The 24,373-nt window shown below is 40.1% G+C and overlaps 1 protein-coding gene across 1 annotated transcript in view; it reads left to right on the top strand.

The window, feature by feature from the left end:
- Window positions 1-23,917, top strand: part of LAMB4 (laminin subunit beta 4) — a gene marked incomplete at both ends in the record, with an annotated part of 126,236 nt that extends 102,319 nt beyond the window's left edge. The window contains 12 exon segments of the mRNA XM_079711249.1: window positions 1-70; window positions 73-162; window positions 1,139-1,203; window positions 1,205-1,295; window positions 4,330-4,474; window positions 8,460-8,667; window positions 11,394-11,532; window positions 14,324-14,497; window positions 15,787-15,936; window positions 15,938-15,941; window positions 23,778-23,830; window positions 23,834-23,917. Coding sequence (XP_079567375.1) covers window positions 1-70; window positions 73-162; window positions 1,139-1,203; window positions 1,205-1,295; window positions 4,330-4,474; window positions 8,460-8,667; window positions 11,394-11,532; window positions 14,324-14,497; window positions 15,787-15,936; window positions 15,938-15,941; window positions 23,778-23,830; window positions 23,834-23,917 — 1,273 coding nt within the window.
- Window positions 23,918-24,373: the final 456 nt, after the last annotated feature.

Here is a 24,373-nt window from a genome sequence, read left to right as displayed (position 1 = left end):
ATCTGCTGAAAAGAAAACTAATGAAACTACTTCCATCGTAGATAACTCTGAAAAAAACAGGAATGACTTACCATCTTAGATACACTAACCTCAAAAGAAAACTTGTCATTGGAGAAATTAAAGCAGATCAAGATACCAGATATTCAAATATTGCATGAAAAGGTAAATATTCATGACAGTATAGTCAAAGTGTTTGTGGTTTCTACTTGATATACAGACCTCTTCGATTGTATTTCCCTATCTTACATTTTATTTTTTTATTTATATTTTATAAGTGTAGAAAGTATCTATAAATAATATATATTTAATCTAAAAATAATATAAATATTTATATTTTTTATTTCTTAAGTCAAAGTTTGAGAAAAATCAAAGAGTAAAGATTGTGGCTTGATTTTATTATTTTATGCTATTTACTATTTCCCCACTGGTACAGATTATGGACATTTACTCCTCCTGCCTCATAAGTAAAAGGTACTTTTTATTAAAAAAAAAAAAAAGAAATTAACATGGAAATGCTAGACATGTGACTATTTCCCCCAAAACTATTAAGTGTAAAAGCGACATTGATTGACCCAAATGCTGATAACAAATAAGTTAGATATTTATTCACTTAACTAGAAAATATTTAATCAGTCATATCCACGTACTAAGTGTGAACAGCTATTGAAGAAACACATATGAACAGAGCAGTGTCTTGCCTTGGTGAGCCTGGAGGACATTAGAAAAAGCTCTGCCAATAAGTTGCTTTTTTTTTTAATTTTTAAAAAATATTTGGCTTCATTGGGTCTTCATTGCTGCATGCGGGCCTTCTCTAGTCATGGCGAGCGGGGACTACTCTTCATTGCAGTGCATGGGCTTCTCATTGTGGTGACTTCTCTTGTTGCAGAGCATGGGCTCTAGGCGCGCAGGCTTCAGTAGTTGTGGCTCACGGGCTTCAGTAGTTGTGGCTCGCGGGCTCTAGAGCGCAGGCTCAGTAGTTGTGGCACACGTGCTTAGTTGCTCCGCGGCATGTGGGATCTTCCCGGACCAGGAATTGAACCTGTGTCCCCTGCACTGTTGACAGACGGATTCTTAACCATTGCACCACCAGGGAAGTCCCAACAAGTTGCTTTTTAACATAGATACTTTCTCCTGTCAGATGTGTGGAGGAGGGAACATGCCCTGTGTGCTCTTGTCCTGTGGTGGCCCGAGGTGTCTCAGCTCCTGACCTCTCGAGGAACACACTCCACAAAGCTCAGGAAGCAGAGATCGTGATTTGCAATTTGAACAACCAAGTTCAAGAGTTGAAAAATCAGGTAAACGATGTCTTTTCATGCTTTATTTGTAAAATTAATAGCAATTAAAAAAGCTAACTATTTGAAATATTTTAAATTTCCATTTAACTTCTAAGTGAAAGGGTAGATTCTAGATGTTAGGTGTTCTTGTGCCTGACAATGTAGAATAAAAATATGGATGGGGATATGAATGGTGATTTAGAAGTAGCTGTGAACATTGACATATTTTCTCATATATATTACATATACACATATATACATATAATATGTGTGTGTATAGTGTGTATGTGTGTATATGGTGAGAAAGAAGAGAAAAACCTCAAAGTATATGTTTGTAGGACATATATAGACTTGTGTGGATATGCTTCCTTTATAGCAAACACTGCATAGAAATGTGTAAACTCCTAGCCTTGAAGGTTTAAAACTATAGAGCTCTCAAAGTAAAGAATATTTTTCATAAATTCAAGGGTATGTTTGAAATTCTACTAAATAGACAAATTTTGATGTTAGAATTTAATTTAATATTAGAAAATATTTTAATGGGAATACACTCTTAATTCCTTGAACTCTTTCCTATGTTGATAGACATGATAAAGTTGTTTTAATATTTAAGTACCTGATAATGGAGTCTCTAATAATTTTAAATGGTTTCATTTACTTTTCTGGTCATATTAATAAATGGGTATAATTTTTAATTACCTATCTTTCTTTAGGGTTTTTTGGTGAATACGTTATATTTATCTAGAAAGGATGAATACAGTTTTAGGTGTTTTGTGAATACATTGTGTTTGACTTAAAAACAAGATGATGATGTGATCCCTAGTTTGCTTTTTTTGGTTTTTTTTGGACAGTATACATAAAGCCTTTGATGAAGAAGAAAAAGCTCCAAAAGAGCTGAATTTTTTACCAATATAAGGTAGATATTATATCAGTTAGCATTGTTGTTTGCAAGCAACAGAAACCAACCCCTCACCAAAATGGAAGACATCTGGGTCTCAGAAGTGAGAGGAGCATAGAGAGCCAGCCTTGGGAATGGGGTGAGAACCACAGCGATGAGACACACTCCTGCGCATGCGCACATGCAGATAACCAGTTTGCTCCGTGAGCCTCGCCTCCGTGCATCCGAACCCCGGCTGGTCCTACGTGCTTGCTCCACAGGCTCCGGATCCAAGTTCCAGAGCAAGTCTCTGATAAAGTTAGAGAACATCCCCACACATCCTAAATGTTGAAAAATTTTATTTATATAGTCATTCTATGTTGCCACCTAGTTTTTCACTTGTATGTTATTCTTCATTGCTTTAACAAATATTCATTGAGTACCCACTGCGTGCTAGACATTTATCTAGATGCTGGGAATACAGCAGTGAACAAACGCAAATCCTGGTCTTGCATCCCTGTGGTTGAAACAATCCTTAATGGTTTAATGTAATTTTAAACTACTATATTGCCCCTTCTCAAAAACCAGAAATCTCACACCATTTAAATAAGCCCCGTGTTAAGCTATTACTTTTAAAAGATAACACCTGAAGTGTATAATAGCAGAATCTAGCTTAATCAGCACGTAAATGGAGAACTGGAAAAGGATGGGGGTTGTCATGTTGATAAAATGATGTGCTATTTTCCTCTTGATTAGAAGGGGGAAACATGCCAGAAGAGATTACGAGAGAATTCTCAGGAGACGTGACAGAGGATGGATTGCAGAGAGATGTTTTAAGAGTGAAGTAATTTAGCAATCTCTTTCTTTCTGAATATGGCATCGACTAATCTACACTGAGATTTCATGTGTATAATTTGGTGCTTCCTGTCCAGAGTATTTATTTCTGGAATTCTCATCTTCTATGCATTCTTACTCACTGCTTCTCCATTTTATTTTTTATTGAAATATAATTGACATAGAACATTGTATTAGTTTTAGGTATACAACATAGTGATTTGATATATGTATATATTGCAAAATGATTAGCACAATAAATTTAGTTAACATCCATCACCACACATAGTTACATTTTGTTTCTTGTGATGAGAAGTTTTAAGATCTTACTTAGCAACTGTTATCCATTTTAAAGTTTAAAAAGTTCTAGAGAATTAAGGAACCACTCCAAAAAATTAAATTACATATTTTTAATCATGTAAATATTTCTTTTTGTTTCATCATTTGCCAATGACTACCATTAAATCCTTTTCCACAAAATCTGTGTGACTTAAATTAAGCTGGCTATTTTTGTGGGGAAATAAAGTGAGGTTTTCTTTCTTCCTTAACTATGTTTGATCCTAATTAGCCTTGCTTCTGTCACAGTTAATTTATTAAATACAGCTCAACTTGCAGATGATATTGTCCTATTTCTCTTTGTTTTTTCTCTTTCTCTCATTTGTTGGAATCCCAAGAAAAAGTCCGTGACCTTTCTCAAAGCACACAGTTAAGAATTTGCACTTCTAGGTTGTAAACATTTTCGTTCTATCATTCCTCCACGAAGTGTACACAGTATCTGGAATTTATCTTTGTAGCCTGCTCTGATTTCAAACTTGTTTATTAAAAGGAAGAATGCTTTCTTTTTACTCTCAAAGAAAGTACCTTATCTGAATCTGAAGAATGTTTAAAAGAATAAGTATTTTAACTTATATTAAACTTATTTTTTAAACTTAATATTTTAACTTATATTAAAGAAAATGTTCTCAACTTACTAAAATAATGATCACTGTAATTTCTGTGACATTTGTTGATATGATAGAATGCTAACATCTCATTAAAACAGAATTTGTGTTTTCGATTTGTATCAGGAAAAGTCATTAGTCCTACACCAATAATTGTTTTCAAATAACAATTTTGATCCCTAATAATGTTTTAAGAGATGAGTTCACATTATTAAGAAAACATGGTAATGAAAACAGATAATATCACCTTTTAAAAGAGTCCTTTAACATGAATCTGTTGTTTAATTATGTAGACTTCTGTTATATTTTTAGTGACCTCTGTTTGGTCCAGCTAAGTAAGGAAACGTCACAGAATGTGCCTAAGTGTTATGTTTGCCTCATTGTTGTTTTTTTCTTATTCCAGATCAAAAATACAAGTAAACTGGCAGAAGTCTCCCAAAACAATGCCTTACAGCTAAGTGAGAAACTGAGGAATATGAAAAACCAAAGTGAATCTGAAGAAGAAAAAATGAATCTTTCAATCAGGAAACTGAAAATGTTCTTGTTAGGTAATTTTTTTTTTAAACATTAGGACTAGTTTCTGTCCCTCCCCCACTCTTCCTCCTCTTCTCTCTCCCCATCCTCCTCCTTTTTCTTCCTTTTGTAATGTATACTCAAACATCACAACCAACTCCAAATTACGTTAACTGGAAATGACATGGCTAAATCAGAAACATGATATACTCCTTGATTTTAAATTTCTTCATGGAAACAATTCCAAAATATTAACTCTGTATCAAAAAAATATGGCTCTCTGTATAAGATTAGTTTAGTAATAAATCCTAGAATTTAGTTAGAATTCCAAAGAAGTGAACTTGGTGTTTAAAGTTATTTTTTTTTAAACAAGGAAAATCTAACATGAAGACTCTGTCAGATTCCACAACTTTCTCTGCTGACAGAGTGTGTGAGATCAAGGTATGCCAGCTGTTGGTTAGTATATCAAATGCTGTAGTGAGGTGGCATCTAAAATATTGCTTATTTTAGATAACTATTTTTGACTATTTTCCAAGACTCATGTTGGCTTTCTGTGACTGATCAAAGGAGGAACTATTGGATTCGTTATTATTATGAATTATTATTATAATTATGAACTTAATGTCCCTCATTGTGCCTTATTTTCAGAGAGGTTTGTTTTAAACTCCAGAGAACTATTAGTTAAAGATAAAAATCAAATAGTACAGCTGGAAATTGACGGGAAATCTCGCTCTTGGTAAATAACGTCATTTGGGTACAACACTACATGGAATTGATCTGAGGAGGCTTTCTTTCCTATAGCCATCTTCCAAATTCAATAATTTAATATTCTCCACATGAATTAATAGACAGTTGGGATGTCGGTTACAATCTTTGCAATCACTTTATTAAATCTGTTTATTTATGAGAGACCCCTGTGGCCAAGTGTTCTTTCCATCTCACTGTTTCTAGAAATTGTGTTAGCAGCTTTAGTCCTGATTTTCAAAATAAGAAAAAAACAGGGAGTAAAAATGATCAGTAAAAATGACGAAAATAGTCAGTAAAAATGATTGGGTTTAGGATCAGTCAACTGGACATTTTGTTCAAAAGCAAGTTTTCAGTGAGCGAGCGAGACGGACTGATATTAACTAGACACAGATCCAGGAACTGTGTGAGGAGCACGGTAGCTCTTTCTGCAGATACAGGTCAATTCAGACACCAAAACTAAAACGAAATCAGAACTGCCGCAGCGTTCTCAGTTCCAGCAACGGTCACAGAGCCTACTCCTATACGAGTCCTAGTTCTCATTGCTACTAAATAAGTTTCTAATAAAAATGTCACTCTAATTAGCCTAAGGAATTAGGGAAAAAAAAAACTGTGCTCAGATTATTACAATAAAAATTAGACTAAGCATCAAGAAAAATCCTATTCCATACAAGGAACTTTCCTGGTCAGGGTCCAAGACTCTTGCTCACCAGGAAGCAGTGCCCTTCGCCCACCCAGTTCTTTGTTTTTCTTGGCTCTAAAGCCCAAATAAAATGATCATTACGTTTATGGTGGCCGCACTATTCAGCTCTTCTTTTACCATCTTAATGTTTTCCTTACAGTCTGAATTCCTTATTAACAGAGTTATGTGTCACTTCTCCTGAAAGTGAATTTATAATCACTTGAATATGAATTTTTAATCTCATAGTAAATGCCAAGAAATGTTTCATGACTGAATACAGGGTTAAATTCAACTCATTTTTTATTAGCACTTTTTTTTTTTTTTTTTTGCGGTACGCGGGCCTCTCCCATTGCGGAGCACAGGCTCCGGACGCGCAGGCTCAGCAACCATGGCTCACGGGCCCAGCCGCTCCGCGGCATGTGGGATCTTCCCGGACCGGGGCACGAACCCGTGTCCCCTGCATCGGCAGGCGGACTCTCAACCACTGTGCCACCAGGGAAGCCCGTGAACTTTTTTTTTTTTAAACAAAAGTTACTATTTCTAGAAAGAGCCAACTCCGTGATTTTGTTTAAAATACAGTTTTAATTTATTCATGAAAAATTCTCGTCACATTTTTTTCAAAAACGTTATAGGAAGTAAAATATTCCTTTTGGGGCTTCCCTGGCGGTCCAGTGGTTAGGACTCTGAGCTTTCACTGCCAGGGCCTGGGTTCAATCCCTGGTCGGGGAACTAAGATCCCACAAGCCTCAGGGTGTGGCCAAAAAGAAAAGGAAGTTAAATATCCCTTTTATATTAAACAAGAGTAGCTAAGGCAGAAATGAGTACAAAAAAGATGTACACTAGGGTCATGTCACTCAAATACTAAAAGCTATCCAGGGCTCCCATTGTCTTTTTTTTTTTTTTTTAATATTTATTTACTTATTTATTTAGCTGTTCCGGGTTTTAGTTGCAGCACGCATGCGGGATCTAGTTCCCTGACCAGGGATCGAACCCTGGCCTCCTGCATTGGGAGCGCGGAGTCTTAACCACTGGACCACCAGGGAAGTCCCCCACGTCCCCCACATTGTCTCTTGAATGACTTCCAGTTTCCTTAGCCTCACATTTAGGGGCACGTATGATCTGCTCCCAGCCTTCCTGAACTTCCACTCTTTTTTTTTTTTTTTTAACTTTTTTAGACACTTTTTTGCTTTTTTAGTGACTTTTTTAGACACCCCCCCGCCCCCCACTGGCCAGCCAGGAGTGATCCACGCACTGTTACCTCTTCCACCCTGAGCTTTGGCCCCGGCGGAGAATGCCCTTACCCCTCTTCTCACTGCACGTCTCCACAAATGTAATCTGTGCGGGCCTCCAAGACCGGCTTTAAATGCTGTCTTGAAGTTCTTCCTGAACTTTTTTCTCCTGCCTCTGAACCCCACATCATTTTGGGTTATGTTTATCACTTCTGTTCTTAAGGGATCAGTAATCATCTAAAATAACTTATAATTCCCCACTTGGTGGTGAACCCCTTGGGGATCAGATCTGTGTCTGATTCATCTCTAACTTCCCCCGTGGCGCTCAGCATCTGTGCCTCGATAAGGAGCCAGAGAGAGACAAAGAGCTATTACCCCACATACCGAGAGTCCATCTTATGCACTTTAGTTCTCAAAGGGGGCCAATTTTATTCTTCTGAAAAGCAGGACATAGATGTATTTAAAGGTTTCTTTTTTTTCCCCCACCCCGGGCTGCACTTGGCGGCACGCGGGCTCCTAGCTCCCCAATCAGAGATCGAACCCGTGACCCCTGCCATGGAAGCACAGAGTGCCAGCCACTGGACCACCAGGGAGTTCCCTAAAAGTTTCTTTATAATACGTTAATCATACTGTAAATTACTCTGTTTTGTTGCATCCCCTTCTCAAAATAGGCTCTTGAGAAGTAGCATCAGTTATAATTACCCAATTATGCTGGTGAGCAAAAATTGTGAGCCTTTTTAATGTCATGGAGGATTAGAGTGGAGTTTTGTTGAGTCCAAACCCAGTGCTTCCCCACTGTCTCATTCATGGTATTTGAATCTCTTTTTTTTAATTGAAGTACAGTTGATTTATAATGTTGTTAATTTCTGCTGTATAGCAAAGTGATTCAGTTATACATATGTACATTCTTTTTTTTATATTCTTTTCCATTATGGTTTATCACAGGGTATTGAAGATAGTTCCCTGTGCTATACAGTAGGACCTTGTTGTTTATCCATCCTATATATAATAGTTTGCCATTGTGTTTGAATCTTAATGACATCTAAACATTTTAATTGCTTTTGAATCTGTACTTATCATAAGCAATTCTTGTGAGGACATTTTGTAGAACACACAGTATCCCAAATCTGTCATTTTTCGTTTTTCGAACAAGCATTGAATGAATTCAGCTTTACATGAGCAGCATTTCTTTCAGAGAGAAGGGAAAATTGAGGATGAAGAAGCATCTGTGAGACATATGCAATAATCCCTGTATTCTAGGGACACATAATCAAATGCAAATTAACTTAGAATTCGTTGTGGTGATATTTACAAGGTAGAATGATAAGGAGACACAATTACCTAAAACACTTCTTCTTATTTAAGAGGATAACATGCCTCCAGAGGACATAGAGAGGGTTGCAAATCGTGTACTTGACATCCACCTACCAGTAACATCGCAAAATCTGACCCATGAATTTGACAAAATACGGAAACCTATGCAACTCTGTGAGGACTACAGGACAGAGGAGAACAGGCTAAATAAAGCAGCAGATGGAGCCCGAAAGGTTTTGGTGAAGGCAAAAGCAGCTGAGTAAGTACAGTATTAATATTCTCCTCCTTCTCTAACAGGCCATCTGCCAAAAGGCCATCTGAAAAATATTTGCCTAAGGAGCTATAACGTTCAAATGAAATTACCCTCTGATAGTTCATTGTCCAAAATGAGGGCTAAGCTGTCTGTGGAGGTGCCCCAGAAAGCTGGGAAACTGGGAGACATTATGCAGAGATGCTTGTTTCCCATTTTCCTTAGTCTCTGAATGCCCTTCCAGTGTCTGTTACCTCCGTATACCAATATACACCAATAAATGCCATGTATTAATTATATGCCAATATCTTAACAAGTGCTGGGACTGTCTGTGTATTCTTCCTTTCTTGCATACCTATTTATTTTTTTAAAAATCTTTATTGGAGTATCATTGCTTTACAATGGTGTGTTAGTTTCTGCTGTGTTACAAAGTGAATCAGCTATACATATACATATATCCCCATATCTCCTCCCTCTTGTGTCTCCCTCCCACCCTCCCTATCCCACCCCTCTGGGTGGTCACAGAGGTCTGAGCTGATCTCCCTGTGCTATGTGGCTGCTTCCCACTAGCTATCTATTTTACATTTGGTAGTGTATATATGTCCATGCCACTCTCTCACTTCGTCCCAGCTTACCCTTCCCCCTCCCCGTGTCCTCAAGTCCATTCTCTACGTCTTGCATACCTATTTTTGTTTCTTTCTGTATTTACTACAGTATCAGTACTTTGAAAATCTAGATTAAAAAAAGTATATCACATTAAAAATATGACGGTGAGACAGAGAAGAAATGAACGCTAGTGCCCCAGGAGTAATACAGGAGTAGAATGATACATACGGTACGCAAAGTCAACTAACTCTTGCTTCCTTTTGCCCTTGTCAACTTAGCCAAGCAAAGAGGAAAAGCCACCTTGATGTTTTTATGATCATGGGGTGCTGTGAGTCCAGGTCATAGGGTCAGTGGATGATGGTACTATCATCAACACCCATCACCATTTTTGGACCCCCAGAAGCAGAGTTGAGACCTGAGCTGCCTTCACTGTCTCATCATCCACCTCTACAAATGAAGTGCATCAGAGTCCACTGAAAGCCCAGCCCCTTCTGGTTTTAATATTTCAAACTAGGAAGATTAAGCAACTGGGCACAATCATGCAGCAATTAAAAATGATGCTGACGACGGATTTTTGGTAACATGCAGAGATTCTTACAGTGTAATGTTAATGCTTGTAAAAAGAAGATAACAGATTATACGTGGAAGAGGATCTCAATCATGAAAAGAAAAAAACTGGTAGGACAAAAATGCTAGAATGTGCCAATATCTTAACAGGTGGTAGGATTACTGGTAAAATTTCCCTCCCTGATATTTTTTTCTTCTTTCCTCTTTTATTGGGGTACTTTCTAAATGTACTATAATGAGCAGTACATTGAAAATCTAAAGAAAAAATTAATTCAGTAAAAAGATATGGGGGAGGGGGAAGTTATGAGAAGGAAAGCCTCTGGAACCCTCACTGTAATTGTAGAGAAAAAAAAGTATAGAAAGGGAGAGCAATATACTGTATGATTCCAAATTTAGGACATTCTGGAAAAAGCAAAACTATGGAGACAGTAAAAAAAAGATCAGTGGTTGCAGGGTTTGAGGGGAGGCATGAATAGGCAAGCACAGGAATTTTAGGACAGTGGAAATAGTTTGATACTATAATGATAAATACATGTCATTATACGTTTGTCCAGACCCAAGAGTGAGCCCTAATGTAAACTATGGACTTTGGGTGTATACGATGTGTCAGTATAGGTTCATCATTTGTAACAAATGGACCCTCTGGTGCAGGATGTTGCTAATTGGGCAGGTTATGCATATGTGAGGGCAGGGAGTATGTGGGAAATCCCTGTACCTTCCTCTCAATCGTGCTGTGAACTTAAACTGCTCTTAAAAAAAAAAAAAGTTGTGTGTTTTGGGTTTTTTTCTGTTCAACGGAGAGAAAGATTATCACTGGAAGGAGAGGCTGGGTTGGATGGGGCAGGGGTTGTTTCGCCATTTAGCTATTTTTGCTCTCACACAAGCATTTCTAATGGTGCCTCTGCTAAGATCTATTTCCCTGATTTTGTACCTTCTTGAAAAGGTGCTTCTGAGCCCACAGATCTAAGTATCTGGTGAATGTTGACTTGAGGTGTGCTCACTTCTGTAAAATAGACTATCACCTGGAAAGCTTGTGATGGTAACCTCTGACTGGGCCCCTGGGCAGCTGGAATGTCAGCGAAGCTTAAATAAACCTGAATAAACACAGCCTGAAAACGCAGGGCCTTTCGTTCTCTTTTGCTCCCTCTGGAGCCTCTTGACTACCCCGCCCCCCACTCCAATCAGGATTTGAAGAGCGTTACTTAAGTTTGAGAAATCAGAGAACTGGAATTGGCCGAAGATAGTTTTCTTTTGTTCCAAGCTTGGCAGTTTTATCCCCCAAACCTCTCTGCTTATGACAAGTTAAGAAGAAACGAGACCTGTATCCTTGATTTCCATATCTGGCAAAATCTGTATCTTTGCATGCATATGTATGTGCTTTTACTGGCATCTAAATGTACCTATGTCTCAAAAGGAAGACTTCAGCACTTTGCCTTGCTTAAGAGTGATTTCAATTAACTTTATGAATAATTCAGAAAAGTTTTTGTTGAGTCGAATGAACTCTCAAGGTGAAATAAATGAATAATTGTATATTTATCTAATTTGATATGTTAATATCTTAGAAAAGCAGCAAATGTTCTCTTAAATCTCGACAAAATGTTGAATAAGTTGCAACAAGTTCAAATCACTCAAGTACGGGCAAATTCTACCACCACACAGCTGACTGCCCAGATAACAAAAATAAAAAAGAACGCACTGCAGGTATTTATCTTCCTTGAAACTAACCTGAAATAGACTTTGAGTGTGAAGACAGCACAGTTTTTATATCTCATCTTACCTGTCTGATGGAATTATTATGATAAATAAGATTATGATAGTACTATGCGTTTAATTAATGTTCTACAGAGTTATCCCGGCATTATTTCATCTCATTGTTGACCAAGCCTGGGGGACAAAGCAGGTGTTACCATCAGCTTGTAGATGAAGAAACTAAGACTCACAGAGGTTAAGTCACTTACCTAATGTCTCGCAGCTAATTAATGGTAGATGTGAGGCCAGTGTTTATCCCTTCTGATACCAGGGAAAGTAAAGGACTTCTGAAAGCTCACCAACCAAAGAAATTAAGTTAATTGTTGCCAGATTTTTATAACAAAATATGCATGAAATCTCATCAGCGTATCCTAAGACTGAAAGACTATCTTACCTGAAAGAAAGGGTTCCATCCACTGATTGGCAGGAATAAAGCCACGGTTTAACCCAGGGGATGGATCCAGAAAAGGAAGCCTGGCAGCTGGAGGACAGAACAGGACCTAGACTGAGAGTCTGTGACGTATCTCTCTCCAGCACATCCTCTTCCCAGCAGATTGCAAGCTTCTCAGTCTCTGTTCTTCCCTGGAGTCTTAGATATCTAAGTACATGCATCCTGAAAAGAAAAGCAGAAAGCACCAGCACAGGAAGTCATGCACCTGGAAATAAAAAGCTTAGATATGAAGAGGTTGCATATATACAGGAGCAAAAAATAAAGACGGTCTCCAGGTTTTCCCCTTCTAGGCATCTACTCTAGAACAGGGGCTGGCAAAATACAGCCCAGGGGCCACAGGGACCCACCAACTGTTGCATCCAAAGTCACACCGTTTTATTGGAATTCAGCCACATATTGTCCATGGATGCTTTTGCACTACAGTGGCACAGAGTTGAATAGTTGCAACAGAGATTTTATGGACCACAAAGTGTAAAATATTTACTAGCAGGCCCTTTACAGAAAAAGCTTCAAGATTCCTGCTCTAGAAAAACTCCCACCTATGCCCGAGGGCCTAGGAAAGGGCTTCGATTTCTAACAGCATGGTGGACCAGTATATCAAGGAGCCATCTAGTAGAAAAAAACCTGAAAATGTTAGATATTTTAACAGTTTTTTAAATGCGTAGCTGAATTGGTAAAAAATGGAGGAAATCTTCAGAGGCCAATAATGACCGGAAAACATGATCCAGACAGATAATCAAGCATGAACCTGATGGCAGGCAGAGGGCAGCTGTCAATCCCTGGTGTATTAAAGCTGTCGGTTTCCCTGGCTGCCATGAGTAATAGAAAATGAAGCCCATGCAAGGAGGGCATGAGACCCCTGCATAGAGAGGAGACCCCAAAAGGCAAACCCTCAAGGAAATGTTAAACTATTTCAGAGAGAGGAAGAGGGAGTAAAGATATTAGCCTGTGCGTGGAGGGGGAGAGCCTTCACTAAGAATGATTAACAAGCTGGCTCTCAGGTGAGATGGGGCCAGAATTCACACGACCTGGGTGACCCTGGCAAACCAAGCTAAAAATGTCATTTAAAGTTTTCCTGGGTTGTCAGGGCCCTCAGATGCCTGACAGAGGCAATGAGAAATCCTTTCCAAAGGAATGTACCTTAAAACCAAGCCTCAAAGGATTCCCTTAAAACACACAATAAAGAAACAAATTGCCTTAAGCAAGAGTCCATCAGTAACAGTAAACAGAGTCAGAATGCAGGAGACTTTGGATATTACCATTATTGGATATCCAGTACAAAATAAGAATGTTTATGACGCTTAAGAAAAATCAAAGGAGGCATGAAAGTTTGACCAAAGAACAAGAGACAAGAGATAACAAATGACCTGTCAGACTTCTAGACGTGACAAGTATGGTCGCCGAAATAAGAAACAAGTATAAGGTGTTCATTATTGTTTATAAGGGAGAAAAAAATTAGAAGCCACCTGCATCCATCGGAAAATGGAAAAATAAAATTTTGTATATTCAAACAATGGAACACTTTAAATTGGTAAAAGTGAATAAAGAATTTAAAAAATAAAGAATAAGAAAAACGTTATGCAAGTTAACTTAGATGACCTGTACCAGAATAATTTTGAATTAAAAAATTCAAGCTACAGAAATACACAGGATGATGTATTTGTGTAAAGTTTAAAAGTAGAAAATACTGTATATTGTTAGAAATACCAAATAAGATAGAGTTAAAAGCATGTAGAAGTATATGGAATGAGAAATATTAGATTCAGAGTAGTGGTGACCTTTGAGGGGGAGGGGGTGATGATGGTGGTACACCCAGGGTCTTGGCTCACCGGCAATACTTATTCTTAAGCCAGCTGGTGGGTACACAGATACGTGCCACATCTCCTAGAACCTCTTGTCTGTCTGAAATTTTTTTTTTTTTTTTTTTTTTTCTTGCGGTACGCGGGCCTCTCACTGTTGTGGCCTCTCCCGTTACGGAGCACAGGCCCCGGACACGCAGGCTCAGCGGCCATGGCTCACGGGCCCAGCCACTCTGCGGCATGTGGGATCTTCCCGGACCGGGGCACGAACCCGTGTCCCCTGCATCGGCAGGCGGACTCTCAACCACTGCGCCACCAGGGAAGCCCCTGAAATATTTTTTTTATAACATTTTTGTAAGGAACAGGAAAAGCAAAGGAATGATTTCCTTTCCCTTTACACCTAGCTTGTTTTCAGAGGGCTCATTACATCTTGTATTTTCTTGTTTGTTACATAAAGAGACTTTCTCCTTTCTGGTCTTTCAATCAACAACAGGCTGAAAATCAGGCCCGGGAGACTGAGAATGAGCTGGACTTAGCAAAGCAACAGTCAGCGCTGGAGGGTGGACTTGCCCGGCTGCAGACCAAGTTGCAAAGGAATCGAGACGAGGCCGTCCATGTGGGAGCTCAGGCTGAATCGGCCCGGCGCCAGGCTGGGGGCCTTGAGGAGGTCATTGGTCCTACCCCTGCCACTAAGAGCAGACAACAGTGCTTCTTTGAAGGATAATCCCTTCACCCCAGATTTTTGTGCCATTTGTCAGCATTTCCTTTAGTGCTGGTCCATGCTCAGCAGTGCATGTGTGTAGGAACCCCGCTAGGCATTGAGATGCTTCTGTAAGTGGAGTGCTGTCTCCAAAGAAGACAGGTTTTTGGCCAGATTATGTTAGAGTGTTTAGCCCCATCTACTCATCCCATATTACTAGTGACATCTTGGTCAAATTTTTCCTAAACTTCCAACCATTCACAATTTATGTCATGGGTCTATACTGTATGTATTCAGATCTGCCCACCTATACAATACAAGCTGATTGATCCCTTTACTCTAATTAAATCACAAAACAAAGAAGTGAAAGTCATCTGCCAAAGAGAATAGATCAAGTTACAAAAATCAGAGTGAGTTCATGAAACAGTTGTGGAAAATGGCCTGTTCATTTCGGTTGCTGAAAGAAGCTGTCACCTCATTTTCTTAGCAGGAAATCTTTGGTTGGTCACATTAATACAGCAGCTTAAGCAAAAGAAAGAGGTTGACGTGTTCTTGTAATTGGTGTATTCTCTTGCTCTTCATTCCTAGTGTGCTGGGTACATCTTCCACTGACTCGGGAGTTGAGGGCGTTTTCTATGGAACAGAGGTTGAGAAAGGTGATTCCTGCCCACCCTCATTCCTGGGCCTGGAGGTTATTCATCTATGGAACGTTCCAGGTTGTCAACCACTCAGGCTGATCCTGAAGATTTCCCTTCTAAATGCCAGGAGGCCTTCATACCCCCCTGCCTCCCTGCCTTCCTCATTCCTCTTTCACCTTTGTGCCAACCAAATACTGTGTCCTTGCTGCTTCCGAAGCTTCCCCACTCTCTCTGACCTTCACCTTGCACTTGCAGCTGTTGGACCCACCTGAACCGAACGTTTGTCGGGGGCAGAACTGGCTCAGTTCTGTCCCCTGTTATCTCTGACCTTAACATAGTTCAGGACAAGTCGTCACCTTAACATGAAAAAATGCTTGATATTTTGTAACAGAAACATTTTATTTGTGACTAGCTAAAGCTGAGCATTTTTTCAACCTGAAAAAAAAGACCCAAACCCTGAAAATAAAGGCCCTGTCCGAAATATCAGAGTGACTCAAGCGTCCCTGACTGGATGATGGTTGCCGCTTATCCCTTTCATGAACGTTATCAGGCAAACATCACGCACGTGTGCATGCTTTATAAATATTTTCTGATGATGGGAGTGTTGCTTTGTTACAGGAGCTTGCTGAGCTACAATGTCAATATGCTATTCTTCAGCCTAAGACAAGCGCGCCAGGACTGACAAAGGAAACCTTAGGGAAAGTGAAACAGCTAAGAGATGCAACAGTCAAACTGGCTGCAGATACAGAGGACAAGATAAGAAGAATAAACAGGTATGTACTCTTTAGATGTTCCCAGCTTTATTGAGGTATAATTGACACATAGAATTGTATGTATTTAAAGTGTACCCCGTGATGATTTGATGGACGTGTACACTGTGAAATGACTACCACAGTTAACACGTCCACCACCTCACATGGTTACTTTTTGTGTGTATGTGGTGAGAATGCTTCACATGTACCCACATATACAATACAATCTGATTGACCCCCAGAACCCATTCATCTTATAACTGGAAGTTTGTACTCTTTGGCCAATATCTCCCCCCATGTCCCCATCCCCCAACCCCTGGCAGCCACCATTCTACTCATTCTATGAGTTCAACTTTTTTTTTTTTTAGATTCCATATATAAGTGATATCATATAGATTTGTCTTTCTCTGTCTGGCTTATTTTCATTTAGCGTAATGTCCTCTAGGTTCGTTCATGTTGTTGCAAATGGCAGGATTTCCTTGTTTGTAATGATGAATTATATTTATGCATATATGTGTATATATCTGATGTGTGTATATATATATGCCTCTCACATTTTCCTTATCCAGTCATCCATGGACAGATGCTCAGGTTGTTTCCATATCTTGGCTATTGTGAATAGTGCTGCAGTGAACACAGGAGTACAGATATCTCTTTGAGATACAGATGTGGTTTTCTCAGATATGTACACAAATCCGGGATTCCTGGACCGTGTCATAGTTCTCTCTATCCTTTCACCCACTCCCCCAGTTTGACAATAACATCATAATACTCCACCTTTCTGGTAGAACATATACCAATTTCAATTTATCATTGACACAGTTTAACCACTTCTGAGTCCACCGAGGAGAGAGAAGTAGGAGCTGGGTTTGTGACTGTAACGGAATATGCCTCGTGCCTGATTTTATGTCAACAAGTATTAATGAGCTCTGTCTGCATTAATTGGAACACACTGAGATTGCCTATGGTCACTTTGAAATGCCCTTGTCCTAACTTGGTACTTTTCAACCAGGGGTGATTTTATCCCCTCCCCTGGGGATAAAAACGTCTGAATACATTTCTGCTTGTCACAACGAAGTGGTGCAACTAACATTCTAGTGGACGGAGGCCAGGGATGTTGCTAAATGTCCTGTAATGCACAGGACATCCCCCTGATAATGAACAATTATTCTGCCCAAAGTATTAATAGCGCTGAGGTTGGGAAACCCTGTCATAAGCTGTGGTGCTCATTTTCTCCTCTCCTGCAAGTTACTTTTTTGGAGTTATGATCTAGACTCTAGGGTGCTAAGTCACTTATCATGGGTCTGTAGGTAGCAATCCAGAAGGAAACATACTCTGAAAAAAATGGAAATTTTGATGCACAAAATGTGTAGCAAACATAGAACACATACAATCAGAAAGGTAATCAGAGTGTTTTTTCCACGGCTGATATTCATGATTGTTCTGGGCAGTCATCATGTCCTGAACCACCTCTAAATCATCAAGAAATATCGAATGATAAGTGGTCTAGTTTTACTTCTGGTTGTATTTATTGTCTCCCACAACTTTAAAATTAACCATATTAATTTCGAATATAAGTAACTCTCAAAATACTAAAATAACCCAGGGACTTCCCTGGCAGTCCAGTGGTTAAGACTCTGCGCTCCCAATGCAGAGGGCACGGGTTCGATCCCTGGTAGGGGAACTAAGATCCCACATGCCGCAGGACGGGGCCAAAAAAAAAAAAAAAAAAAAAACCAACTCTCACTTACAAATGCTACTTTATTATAAAATAAGTCATTGGCCCTACAACTATTTATATCATTGTTATGAAATGAAAAAAAATGGAAATGCAACATTAGTGTGGGCCAAAGTCAGGAAAAATATATACCAAACTGTTACCATTAGATATCTCTGGGGGCAGGGAGGGTGAGGAGGAAAACACTACTTCTTACATTTACAGAATTGTTGTAAAAAGTAGTGAGTTTTTTTCACTTTCAGTATTTTCTTAATACTTTTAAAGAGGAAATACTAGGAAAGATTCAAAAAGACAAATGTTGTTTTTACCTTTCACTCCATAGGCGATACCATGAAAAATCAGTTTCTATTATTCCCAGACCTTGGTCCTTCCTGTGAGAACAAAAACACCGGGAAGACCTTTTCTGTCTTATATTTTATGTCAGGGTCTACATTGTTTCCACTTTTCCCCATAGACTAAAACTTTCACAGTTCTTTTTTTTTTTTTTTTTTTTTTTTTGCGGTACACGGGCCTCTCACTGTTGTGGCCTCTCCCGTTGCGGAGCACAGGCTCCGGATGCACAGGCTCAGCGGCCATGGCTCACGGGCCCAGCCTCTCTGCCGCATGTGGGATCTTCCCAGACCGGGGCAGGAACCTGTGTCCCCTGCATCGGCAGACAGACTCTCAACCACTGCTCCACCAGGGAAGCCCCCACAGTTCTTAAAATTAGGTTGGAAGCGACGTTTGAGTCAGGCGACTTCTCAAGTCAAAAGTAATGCGTTCTACTACTTTTTTTTTTCTTCTCACTGTAAGGCTGTTTTCACAACTCAACAAGATAGGAAACTAAGACAGTGGTTTGGCCATCATCCCAACTCTGCCACTTGAGAAGAGGCTGAACCACAAGGTCTGTGCTCTCTTCCCATCGGTTAGGAAGAGATGCCCATGGGATTCCAGAAAGGAACCCTGACTTGACTAGACGAGGTCAAAGCGGAGAGAGTGGGTAGTGGGCCCCAGTCTGCAGCCAGGGTCCTTCCGCAGAGCTTTGTGTCAGTCAGCATCCCAGCAAGAAATGAAAAGCACACTTGGATGTAATTCTGGATTGTGTGTTTATAAGCGGAGTTGTCTCAGTTTTCTATTTACTGCATCACAAACTGTTCCCCCAGTGTAATGGCTTAGAACAACAAGCGTGCAGTGTGTGTGTGTGGGTTGTCTGGGTGGTGCAGGTCTCTCCTGGGCTGTTACTTAAGCAGCTGCATTGTCTGATGGGTCAGCTGGCAGGTCTGCCAGGGCCCAGGCTTGGCTGAGATGCTGGGTCTCTCCCCACAGGGTCTTTCATTACAGGTTGCTTTACAGCCTGGTGGTCACAGGGTTCCGTAAGAATGGGCAGAAGGTACGAGGCTCTTGCTTGAGGTCCAGCAACATCATTTCTTCCACTTTCGATTGGTCAAAACAACTTGCAAAGCTGGACCTGGTTTGGGGAGAGAGGGTAAATAGACTCTTATTGCTTGGTGGAAGGAACTAGGGAAAAAAAAAAACCCAAAACACAGGAATTAAGGGAATCAACCAAGGGTGTGGAGGTCCTGGGTGACCAGCAGAGAAGCCGTTAGCATTCCTGGACCTGAATGAGCCACGGGAAGGAGGAGCGTGCGTGCTGGGAAGCAGCGCTGTGAGCACCAGGACAGAAGGGAGGAGGCCACCCTGTAGGAGCTGGACTTGAGAGACAGCAGGACTGCCAGAACCCTGCTGCTCACCAAGGGTGCATTCCGCTCGCTCTTCCCACCCTCTGATCACTTCTCAGAACTGGCCAGTGGCCAAGTGTGAGCGAAAGCCAGAGGTCAAGGGAGCCAGGTGATGTCATCTGTGGAGGCTGCCTTTCTTTCCAGGACACAGAGCAGGATGGGTCAGGGATCTGGTGGGGCAAATGAAAAGTACCCAGCACGATCTTGTTAACTTCCTTGGTAGAAACCCAAGAATCTATTTTTCTTTTAGTACAAATACGCTTCCAATGCTGACTCCCCTGTTCAGTCCCAAATGGCCCGTATTTGAAAGTTTCTGGCGATAGAATGCTCACCACCTTCCAGAGCAGCTCCTTAGTCTTTGAACTGCTGTGACTACTAGAAAGTTCTCTATATTAAGACAAAAATCTTCCTTCATGGAGCTTTCACCTGCTGGTTTCATTCTGTGTCCTCAGGATGACCAAAAACACATTTACTCTGCTTTTCTGGCCACAAATACTTGAAAATAGCTATAGCACATGCCCTGAATCTTCTTTCTCTGTATGAAACGTAAACATAAAAGTTAATTCAACTTTTGTTCACAAGACAATTTCATATTTCTCCAGCAATTTAGCTTGGTCCTCTAAACACATTGCTACATGCTAGTTTGGCAGTTACCCCAAACCAACTGAGTATCCAGGTGTGATATGACCAAGTGAAGTGGAACATTTACCTTCCTTCCTTTAGAAGTTCCACTTCAACCTAAGGTCAGTTTCTTTTCTAAAGGCCACTTCACACTGTTAACTATAGCTCTCTGTGCCTCTTCCATCCACTACTCTATGGGCTCCTGGTTAGGGTTTACTGTAATTCTCAGGTATTTGTTGGATGAAGAATGGATAAGTGAGTGGATGGATGCATGCATGCATGCATGGATGCATGGATGGACGCATGGATGCATGGATGGCCACATGGATGTATGCATGGATGGATTCATGGACAGATGCGTGGATGGATTCATAGATGGATGCATGGATGGATAAGAGTGAAAAGCATCACTTTGCTTTTACTGTTCAGGGACTTCCATATCAGCAGAGAAGAATGAAGAAATGAACATGTCTTTTTAAAAAATGTCTTCAGTCTATTTCCTGAAAGATTGGGAAGCCCTAAAGTGATGGACACTTACAGGATAGAAAGCCCAGAGATAAACCCATGCATATATGGTCGCCTTGTCTTTGATAAAGGAGGCAAGAATATACAGTGGAGAAAAGACAGCCTCTTCAATAAGTGGTGCTGGGAAAACTGGACAGCTACATGTAAAAGTATGAAATTAGAACACTCCCTAACACCACACACAAAAATAAACTCAAAATGGATTAAAGACCTAAATGTAAGGCCAGACACTATCAAACTCTTAGAGGAAAACATAGGCAGAACACTTTATGACATAAATCACAGCAAGATCCTTTTTGACCCACCTCCTAGAGAAATGGAAATAAAAACAAAAATAAACAAATGGGACCTACTGAAACTTCAAAGCTTTTGCACAGCAAAGGAAACCATAAACAAGACCAAAAGACAACCCTCAGAATGGGAGAAAATATTTGCAAATGAAGCAACTGACAAAGGATTAATCTCCAAGATTTACAAGCAGCTCATGCAGCTCAATAACAAAAAAACAAACAACCCAATCCAAAAATGGGCAGAAGACCTAAATAGACATTTCTCCAAAGAAGATATACAGATTGCCAACAAACACATGAAAGAATGCTCAACATCATTAATCATTAGAGAAATGCAAATCAAAACTACAATGAGGTATCATCTCACACCGGTCAGAATGGCCATTATCAAAAAATCTAGAAACAATAAATGCTGGAGAGGGTGTGAAGAAAAGGGAACCCTCTTGCACTGTTGGTGGGAATGTAAATTGATACAGCCACTATGGAGAGCAGTATGGAGGTTCCTTAAAAGACAAAAAATAGAACTACCATACGACTCAGCAATCCCACTACTGGGCATATACCCTGAGAAAACCATAATTCAAAAAGAGTCATGCACCAAAATGTTCATTGCAGCTCTATTTACAATAACCAGGACATGGAAGCAACCTAAGTGTCCATCATTGGATGAATGGATAAAGAAGATGTGGCACATATATACATGGAATATTACTCAGCCATAAAAGGAAATGAAATTGAGATATTTGTAGTGAGGTGGATGGACCTAGAGTCTGTCCTACAGAGTGAAGTCAATCAGAAAGAGAAAAACAAATACTGTATGCTAACACATATATATGGAATCTAAGGGGAAAAAAAAGTCATGAAGAACCTAGGGGCAAGACAGGAATAAAGACACAGACCCACTAGAGAATGGACTTGAGGATATGGGGAGGGGGAAGGGTAAGCTGGGACAAAGTGAGAGAGTGGCATGGACATATATACACTACCAAACGTAAAATAGATAGCTAGTGGGAAGCAGCCGCATAGCACAGGGAGATCAGCTCGGTGCTTTGTGACCACCTAGAGGGGTGGGATAGGGAGGGTGGGAGGGAGGGAGATGCAAGAGGAAAGAGATATGGGAACATATGTATATGTATAACTGATTCACTTTGTTATAAAGCAGAAACTAACACCATTGTAAAGCAAATATACTCCAATAAAGATGTTAAAAAAAAGTGAATATAGGAAGAACAAACCTTTGAAAATACAGCACTTCACCAAATCCAATCAAGGCTTGTCATCTGTCTTTTCATTTCCAATGAATTCTAACTAGCTTTAGACAAAAATATCAATTTGTCTGCTGATTTAGGTGAAAACCTTGAGAAATCTGCTGAAAATAAGTGCTGTATCCATTGAATCAAAACAGAAAACTAAATATGTCCTTAATTGACACATAAATCCCTGTGTTTGGTATAACATGGGTATCCAGGAGGAATCTATCAAATAGATACCATTGACTCCACTTTCTTTTTTTTTTTTTTTTTTTTTTTTTTTTTTTTTTTTTTTGCAGTACGCGGGCTTCTCACTGCTGTGGCCTCTCCCGTTGCGGAGCGGGCTTCTCACTGCTGTGGCCTCTCCCGTTGCGGAGCACAGGCTCTGGATGCGCAGGCTCAGCGGCCATGGCTCACAGGCCCAGCCGCTCCGCGGCACGTGGGATCTTCCCGGACCGGGGCACGATCCTGCGTCCCCTGCATCGGCAGGCGGACGCGCAACCACTGCGCCACCAGGGAAGCCCCTCTTTTTTTAATTAATTTTTATTGGAGTACAGTTGATTTACAGTGTTGGGTTAGTTCCTGCTGTACAGCAAAGTGAGTCAGTTACACATACACATATATCCATTCTTTTGTAGATTCTTTTCCCTTGTAAGTCATTACAGAGTATTGAGTAGAGTTTCCTGTGCTCTACAGTAGGTCCTTATTAGTTACCTATTTTTTACCTAGTAGTGTGTGTATGTCCATCCCAATCTCCCAGTGTATCCCTCCTCTCCTTCCCCCCTTGGTAACTGTAAGTTTGTTTTCTACATCTGTGACTCTATTTCTGTTTTGTAAATAAGTTCATTTGTACCATTTTTTAGTTCCACATATAAGCAATGTCGTATGTTATTTGTCTTTCTCTGACTTACTTGACTCAGCATGACAATCTCTAGGTCCATTCACGTTGCTGCAAATGGCATTATTTTGTTCTTTTTATGGCTGAATAATATTCCATTGTGTATATGTACCACATCTTCTTTATCCATTCGACGGATGTCAATTGACATTTAGGTTGCTTCCATGTCCTGGCTATTGTAAATAGTGCTGCAATGAATATTGGGGTACATGTATCTTCTCAAATTATGGTTTCCTCTGGATATATGCCTGGGAGTGGGATTGCTGGATCATACGGTTGCTCTATTTTTAATCTGTGTGGAAACACAGACGACCCCGAATAGCCAAAGCAGTCTTGAGAAAGAGAAATGGAGCTGGAGGAATCAGGCTCCCTGACTTCAGACTATACTATAAAGCTACAGTAATCAAAACAATATGGTACTGGTACAAAACCAGAAATATAGATCAGTGGAACAGGATAGAAACTCCAGAGATAAACCCACGCACCTATGGTCACCTAATCTGTGGCAAAGGAGGCAAGAATATACAGTGGAGAAAAGACAATCTCTTCAATAAGTGGTGCTGGGAAAACTGGACAGCTACATGTAAAAGAATGAAATTAGAACATTCTCTAACACCATACACAAAAATAAACTCAAAGTGGATTAAAGATCTAAATGTAAGACCGAATACTATAAAACTCTTAGAGGAAAACATAGGCAGAACACTCTCTGACATAAATCGCAGCAGGATCTTTTTTGATCCACCTCCTAGAGTAATGAAAATAAAAATAAACAAATGGGACCTAATTAAACATTTACTCCATTTTTTTCTTTAAGATTTAGAAACAAAGATCCAAGCTTTGAATCTAAGTAGACAAGAAAAAGCTGATTAGCTGAAACAGTTGGAAGATCAAGTCATTGCCATTAAAAATGAAATCATCAAGCAAGCAAATAAATATGTTCCCTGCTACAGTTAGGCGGAGTTAACGTGCAAAATCACCTGTGCCTTCGTTTCTGGCTTCTCAGGAGCAAACCTGAGGTGCAGTGCTGAAGTTGGGACACACAAATGGTCAGCCTCTTCTGCCTCCGTCCCCGAGCCCTCTCCTTGCCCAGTGTAGCTGGGGAGTGAAGCTTGGCCAAGGCAATGCCACTTTATATGGAATAGAAAGGGCGTAGTAGTAAAGGGATCATCTCTGGTTTCGGAAACCTTTCCTTTTGCCTTCCTTTCCTTTCATAGCCTAAATATGGCATCCAATAGGTATAGACCTATGTACAGGTCACAAGTACAAATCTGCAAATAAGTATGTATTCAAACTCATCTCAGTCCAGTGAACCTAAGTGTTAAATAAGTTGCTAGCAGCTGGGGTGGGGGGAGTGGGGAGTTCTAATCAATGGGAGTAAAGTTTCAGTTAAGCAAGATGAGTAAGTTCTAG

This window comes from Hyperoodon ampullatus (genome assembly GCF_949752795.1).
Source record: "Hyperoodon ampullatus genome assembly, chromosome: 9".
NCBI lineage: Eukaryota > Metazoa > Chordata > Mammalia > Artiodactyla > Ziphiidae > Hyperoodon > Hyperoodon ampullatus.
Note: the sequence above shows the minus strand (reverse complement) of the source record. Positions and strands in the feature narration are given on the sequence as shown.